This window comes from Cucurbitaria berberidis, assembly GCF_010015615.1.
Source record: "Cucurbitaria berberidis CBS 394.84 unplaced genomic scaffold K460scaffold_1, whole genome shotgun sequence".
In the NCBI taxonomy this organism is placed as follows: Eukaryota; Fungi; Ascomycota; class Dothideomycetes; order Pleosporales; family Cucurbitariaceae; genus Cucurbitaria; species Cucurbitaria berberidis.
Genome location: NW_024468935.1, coordinates 5,880,690 through 5,887,607, shown reverse-complemented (window position 1 = coordinate 5,887,607; position 6,918 = coordinate 5,880,690). Strand labels below are relative to the sequence as shown.

Sequence of the window (6,918 nt, the reverse complement as noted above, 5' to 3'; positions counted from 1 at the left end):
ATTGACAACAGCGATTGCCCTCGACTCACGACTTGCGGCCACCGTTTCCGGACCATGCGTGCGCACAGAAAGTTTGGATTTACGATCGCGATACTGCACGACCGTCTGATTTACGATGTCGGTTCTTCTGCGCTGAAAAGTGACCGCTGACCGGGCCCGCCAACACCCAGGCCAGCTTCCTGCTCACCGGGTAAACCCAACCTGATATTTTGCCTCCTATTGACAAGGACCTGATCGATTGTAATACATTGATATAGTAGGATCCTTCTAGTATCTCAGACTACAACAAGCAAAACAGAGATATGAAACTACCAAGTGCGGCTTTGATGAAAAGGGGAGAGGTAGCACTAACAAGGGTATAAGATGAGGTGGCGTAGACTAACAACTACCCTCGCCGACAGCACCTCATTGTTTCAATGAATGAAACACCGTCTCTATCTGTACCATGGTATAATCTGTCTATCAAATAAAGCCTAAATGTAGTCAAAAGGAGCTCCAATGCGCTTTACCGAACAGCCCCGTGGTCCAATACTTATTATCACCAGTACCTGCATCTTATCCTGTCAGTAATTTCATCCTAGCCTTACCAATCGTCTTCATCCGAAGTCATCCGCGGAAACCTCATCGCTTATTCGGTACCACACGCAGCCGGGTCGCGAGCGCGAAGACTCTTCTTTTTTTTGTCTCCCTACAGGCCCTAGAATCCTGGACACTGCCCCAACATCTCTCACGCTCTCATCTTATTAGCTGCGAGGCTAACATATGCAGGTACCAGCGAATATTGCCGCAGCGCCGCAGCCCCGAAATTGAGCTGTGGAGAAGGCTTTGTCCTCGTTGAGGCTGCAGTGTCTCCGCCATGTCACATCGAATATAGCAATGAGCAGGCATGCTGCCAACTTTTGTTTTTGCTGACTCCACTATGCGGGGTTTTTGCTTCTTTGTTTCTCTGTTGGGTCTACAATGCATGTGGCGCTGCGTCTAACCAATTTATCTCATGTCACCGTACGTGACAGCTTGGTTTGTATTCCCGTGGTTAGATGCTATGGCTACATCTGGCAGATAGGTATAAGGAGCGGCACCGAAGGAAGCTTGATCCGTAATCCAGGTCGAGCACATAAATACCATCTGCGTATACTGTTCCTGCGGCTCAGGCACAAGCCGGTGTCACCGAGCCAGAGCCAATCTGATTTGCAATGCAACGCAATGATAACACCGATTATCGTACCACATGCCAGTTATTAGGTTTAGTACGCGAGCACGCGCCGCAGTGACTGATTGCTTGGAAATCTCATCATCCTCACCATGCTCGGCATTGCTTGGCGTCTCGCGTTGATGAACGACTTCACAACTTCGATATCATGTGCATTGTGTGTAGAGTAGATTCAGACACAGCAGACAGTCTTTCAAAAGCTAAACAGCAGTAGCTATTTGAACTTCTGTTTTTCCTGATACTGCTTTACACTAGAAGCTGGTTGTGTTTTCAGAAGTTGTCCTCGATACCTGCTCGATCGTGTTATCTCTCAGTAAGACCGCAAAATCTCCGTTTGATTGTCAAAGAATTATTTAAAGAAAAAGAGGAGATTATTATTTTCAGCTTACGCTTTATATGTTGAATCTTCTAGACGAGATCACACATACACACTTGACAAAGACTGTCGCGCCACCTTTCCCATAGGTCCTCGCGTCATGTGCGTCTTATACCAGTGGTTTACGAGTTCCCTGTCAGATCAAAACTCAGAACTTAGCAATCGTTAGGACACGCATCGTTAATACACGAGTGCAACGATGTATACTACGGGAAGTGGTCAAAGGAACTGTGCCAATTTGTTTTGTTCCATCCTGGTAAGCTGCCAACGGAACTAAAATACAGAAACTATGAGAAGCCAAACCACCTACGCCGTGCTCATATTTTTCCGTTGCAAAGCGGGACTACCGCTAGAGAGTAGATTTCGTACACGTTGGCGACTTTTGTGCGCAAGAATTTCCTTCAACTATCGTAACCGAACCAGCCACGAATCCTCCTCCGAGGGCGCTTAGTTGTCCATGTAGGTGGCGGAGTCGATGCCGTCCTCGGGGAACTCAGGAAGCGAGACCTGGAAGCGCTCCTCGATCGACTTGAGCACCGCCTCGTCGTCTGGGCTGCTGACGAAGGAGATACTGAGACCCTTCGTTCCGAAACGACCGGCACGACCGACACGATGGAGGTACGCATCCGCCTTGTCGGGCATGTCGTAGTTGATAGCGACGTTGATGCGCTCGACGTCAATACCGCGGCCGAAGATGTCGGTGGAGACACAGATACGGGTCTGGAAATCCTTGAACTCCTTGTAGCGCTTGATACTGGAATGAATTAGCATGAAAATGACATGTTGAGGATAGGTTGAGGAACATACCGCTCTTCTTGGCCAATACCAGAGTGCACTGCCGTGCTAGGGAAGTTGCATTCGCGAAGAAGCTTGTCGAGCTCGGTGCAGCGAAGGGTTGAGCGGACGAAGATGATGACCTGGTTAAACTCCAGGCTGTCGAGCAAATCGTTGAGCTTGCGGTTCTTCTCACGCTCGTCCAGCTTCATGTAGTACTGCTGCAGACCGTGCAGCGTCAGCTTCTTCTCGTCATCGACATAGATTTCCAACGGATTCTGCATGAACTTCTTGCAGACGGTTCGGATCTCCTTGGCTAGGGTGGCCGAAAACATCATCACCTGCTTGTGCGATGGTGTAGCTCGGAAGATGGACTGCACGTCGTTGCGCATATCTTGACAGAGGTTAGACTATATGCAAATATTATCGAGAGTTATACTGACCAGGCTGGTCCAACATCTTGTCACATTCGTCCAAAACAAAGTGCTTCAGGTTAGCAAGGCGGAGATGCCTGTCGCGGACGAGAGCGTTGATACGACCGGGTGTTCCGACAATGATGTGAGGGTGCGTCTCCTTGTTGCCCAGAAGCTCGATGTCCTTCTGGACGGGTGTACCGCCGTAGAAAACGCCGACTTTGACATCGGGCAAGAACTTGGCGAAACGATTGTACTCGTTGCGGATCTGGTAGGCCAATTCTCGTGTGTGGCACATGACAAGGATAGTCGCGACACCGGGCTCGGGCTTCTCATCCATTTGCTGAAGGGTCGCAAGAACGAAGACGGCTGTCTTTCCAAGACCGGACTTGGCCTGGCAGAGGACATCGTTACCGAGGATGGCCTGAGGGATGGTAACTTGCTGGACTGTAGGGCACAAAGTATGTCAGAAAGAGTCTTTAAAGCGATCGAAACGAAGCGTAAAAGGCGAAGCGTCCGTCCATCTTGCGTTGGCAAGGTCCTTTTGAGCGAGCCGATCTGTCTATCCTTTGTCTGTCCTCCGAACTTTCTAAAACAAAGCCACCTCTTGTATGCGCACAAAGGCGCGCATCCGTTGAAGCCAGTCTTCTAGGATCGCCAAAATGAACTGATCAAGAACAGACTTCTTTCTATATGAAATCGGTGCGACCGCCTTCATATACAGCATTCGGTAAAAGCTGGTACGTAGCGGAAGGCACTGGGTCCCTCGCCACTTTGCTCCTGTATAGATAGACCATGGTCGCAAGACAGATACCGCTTGTTTCGCAGATGGATGGACAGACGCTTTGTAGGTGGAGAAGGCTGAGGGGAATGATTAGACTAACCCTCGGAAGGATGTTCGAAGCCACAGTCCGTAATCGCTCGCACAAGCTCGTCCTTTAGCAAGAAGTCGCGGAAACCGGTCGAGTGGATGCCGACATAACTGCCCTTCTTGTCGCCTGCAGCGTCGCCAGCAGTGAGGCCGCCCTTTGTCGCAGCTGCGCTGCCGTTCGCGGGCGCCTCCGTTGGCTGGATCTCCTCATCGGAGTAGTCGATAAGGTCTTCCTCGTGAGACATGATGAATTAGATGACGAAGGTAGTGGTGGAGGTGTTGTTGAGTCGGTGTTTGCGCGTGTCGCAAAGCAAGGCTGCCAAACAAGGCGAGGTCGTAGTTGTGCCGGAGGGCGGTGATTTGGGAGCTAGGGCTACGAAGAGAAGAAGATCAGCAGGGAATTCGCAAAGAACAGTAACACGACAGGGTGATTGTGCTGCTGCTGCGGTTGGTGGTCGTGTTAATGGAGGGGAGGACGCGGGCGGTGATCGATGTCGAGGCCAAAAAAGCGCGGGCCTCTGCGTTAACGCTAAACGCAAACGGGTCGACAAGACAAACGGCTGTCTGAGTGCAGCAACTCGAGCCTGACACCAGTCTGAGACCATCTACCAGCGATCTCTATTTTGCAACAAACAGTATCCGAAGCAGTTGTGACAGATTCTATTGCAGCGTCCAGAAAGTGCAGTGGCTGGTGCCGAACAGGATCGTGCTCTTTTTTCACATCCTTTCCAACATTGCATACTCGCCGATGTGTTTGTCCAGCTCGACAGGATGAGCAAAGTCAAAACTCCAAAGCCCAAGGGTGTTCCAAACAAACACCTGCATGCCCGGACTACATTCCTGTATCAGGCCGCCACATACCTCACCTTACAAAACGCCGCTGAAGAGTCCAAGGCCTGTCTCAACCTCGGCGACCAGACAGCTCAACCAGGGGAGCATCAGAATGAAAGGCCTTCCCCTCTCGCTCTCCAGCTTGGCTCTGATCTCCAGCAAGTGTCACGAAAGGGGCAGTTGCGGCTCTCTGTTGACCTGAAGCGCTCCATGTGCAAGAGCTGCAACGCCATTCTCGTTCCAGGGCGCACTGCCAACCAGCTTGTTGAAAACAAGAGTCTAGGCGGCAAGAAACCATGTGCAGACGTCCTTGTCGTCGAGTGCAAAATCTGCGGAGGCAAGAAGCGGTTTCCTATCGGGGCAAAGAAACAGCTGAAGCGATCCAAGCGGAAGGCTGTTCTGGAGGAGACCATGTCGGTCCTTGGCTCCGAGGACGGTCCACAATCGGACTCAGCCCCTCTCACTGGCACTGAACAAAGTTCTATCACCGGCTGAGAGAAAACAGATTTCATATCCTCCTCTCTCATGCCCACTATCATGGGTCGTTGTCAAGAGCCCGTATCTGGAAGCACTAACAACCTGCAAAGAGTTTTCTTGAGAACAATCAACCCAAATAGGAAGAGCTCAAGTACATCCTTGATTTGACCTCTGCTTTTCGGAACTCCACAACCAACACTCGGTATCCATCTCATACAGGAATCTCCATCTGCGGGGACATGAAGTCGGAGGATCGAGTCATGCATTAAGGATCGCCAGGAGTGACCCACAAATATCTGTACCACCGCGACAATACCATTCAAGGCCCACTTCGAATATCCCACCGACATTTGCGCCAGAGCCTCGCAAAACGAATGAATTGAGCTGAGCTCGGCACGCATACTTCAATTACCATCTCTACGGCCACAGTAACTTGCAGCATTGTACAGACCTGGCTGTTCAGTTGCCCCTGTGCGTCCTCTCCATCCGCGTTTCTCATATCACAATTCCCACCAAGACTTCGGGTCAACCACTCTTACCCATATATTTGGCTCCACCGTAGGAGCCGTGCAGAGCGACTTGCCGATGCCCGTCCTTCTTCAATACTGTCAGCGCTGGTGCTCGAAATCAAGAAGCTATCATGGCAGTGCATTGCTCCACCTCCATTCACCTTCTCTCGCCTGATTATCTATGACGGAGACGACAACGAAGTCTAATGACTAATTGGACCGCAACGCCAAAACTGAGGTTGCTATGACTCCTTAATCCTCCCCATCGAGGTCTTCTACTCTGGCCGATGCAGACTATCCGTTTGCAAAGCAGTTTGAGGTCTTCAATACCTCAGTTGTACTGATGGTGGCCGAGAAATATCTACGTCTATACGCTGCGCTCTGTGAGCACCAAGCCATCTTGCGTAGCCAAAGAACAGTTCCTTAGAATCAAAGGATTTCTTTTGCACAACAGTTTACTCGAGCAAGGAGTATACCACTTCCATATCGAAGTAAAGATAGAAGCATGAAACGACACCAACGAAAGTGCTGACTCCTCCTAACTAGTGAATTGAAGGCGATGCTTGCTTATGATTATCATATAGACAACAAGAATAGTTGAAAGTTATTTAACTAGGGGTGACCTCTACTACCAAACTAGAAGTCAGGTCTGGAGGATTATATGACTGTAGCATGGAGCAGAACATGGTTATCCAAGACGACAAGATCGTGTAGCAAGAGCATCAAATCTTCGCGTCACAAATATATGAACTGCAGCCCCTTCATAAGACTCGAATATCTCAAAAGTTGTGACATCACTGCGGGCCAAGCTTCACTGACCCGGTTAGCCACTAGCCTGATCCTTCGGCCTGGGGTTATCGGCTGTGAACACCAACTTCGACGCAACACGAGGTGCTCCGCTTATCTCACATGTCCCACCCACTGCTTGACAGCCTGTCATCAGTACGCTACCATGCTTTCTCTTTTTCTTCTACTATCCCTTTACATGCTGCTTGTGACCTCAGAGTGGACAAACCCCAAAGACGCTCTCATCAACCCACGTGGTCAGAAAGTATGCTTACAGCAATGCGGAACCTCGGAGTTGAAGTGTCCAGAAGCATTTGTATGTCATCTTTACTCTCACGATCCTGTATTAAAACTAATGTTCCAGTAGTGGCCTGAACAGAGCAACTTCTGCTACCGCTGCTGTTCAACATGGGGCGAAACGGTCATCAAGATCGCGTGCCATGATGAAGGAGTGAGAAAAACGAACAGTAGCAATAAGAGTCACCATTAGGAGAGTGCGGGTAATGGAGATGGTTTAGGGCAAGAAAACCTCGGTCGACACAGCCCTTGCGAGTTGTGTGTTAGCAGGCCACTATCATGCTGCCGTTGGACTTCCACTTGGACATCAGCACAAACCTCGCCAAATACTACACGACTTTTTCAAGCATCCTCCAAGAAACCGCCTGTGGCAC

The 6,918-nt window shown here is 50.1% G+C and overlaps 3 protein-coding genes across 3 annotated transcripts; 2 read left to right on the top strand and 1 right to left on the bottom strand.

Moving 5' to 3' along the window:
* Positions 1–2,005: 2,005 nt before the first annotated feature.
* On the bottom strand, positions 2,006–4,110 carry K460DRAFT_362446 (P-loop containing nucleoside triphosphate hydrolase protein). The gene is made up of 4 exons (XM_040932638.1): positions 3,658–4,110; positions 2,804–3,220; positions 2,394–2,754; positions 2,006–2,340 (listed from the first exon to the last, which is right to left on the bottom strand). The coding sequence occupies exons 1-4, from the start codon at positions 3,887–3,889 to the stop codon at positions 2,034–2,036; spliced, it is 1,317 nt and encodes a 438-aa protein (XP_040794265.1). The 5' UTR covers positions 3,890–4,110; the 3' UTR covers positions 2,006–2,033.
* A 305-nt stretch (positions 4,111–4,415) lies between these two features.
* Positions 4,416–4,970, top strand: K460DRAFT_401718 (Rpr2-domain-containing protein; the record flags this gene model as incomplete). Its single annotated transcript, XM_040936447.1, has 1 exon — positions 4,416–4,970. The coding sequence occupies one exon, from the start codon at positions 4,416–4,418 to the stop codon at positions 4,968–4,970; it is 555 nt and encodes a 184-aa protein (XP_040794264.1).
* A 768-nt stretch (positions 4,971–5,738) lies between these two features.
* Positions 5,739–6,719, top strand: K460DRAFT_39598 (uncharacterized protein). The gene has a single exon (XM_040936076.1). The coding sequence runs from the start codon at positions 6,123–6,125 to the stop codon at positions 6,612–6,614; it is 492 nt and encodes a 163-aa protein (XP_040794263.1). The 5' UTR covers positions 5,739–6,122; the 3' UTR covers positions 6,615–6,719.
* The last annotated feature ends 199 nt before the right edge of the window (positions 6,720–6,918 follow it).

Bases quoted from the DNA above. Each gene is read 5' to 3' on its own strand.
- K460DRAFT_362446 (XM_040932638.1), bottom strand. From the start codon at position 3,889: ATGTCTCACGAGGAAGACCTTATCGACTACTCCGATGAGGAGATCCAG. The intron at 3,221-3,657 runs GTTAGTCTAATC...TGTGCCCTACAG, and splicing joins CTTCGAACATCCTTCCGAGG to TCCAGCAAGTTACCATCCCT. The intron at 2,341-2,393 runs GTATGTTCCTCA...AATTCATTCCAG, and splicing joins GGTATTGGCCAAGAAGAGCG to TATCAAGCGCTACAAGGAGT.
- K460DRAFT_39598 (XM_040936076.1), top strand. From the start codon at position 6,123: ATGACTGTAGCATGGAGCAGAACATGGTTATCCAAGACGACAAGATCG.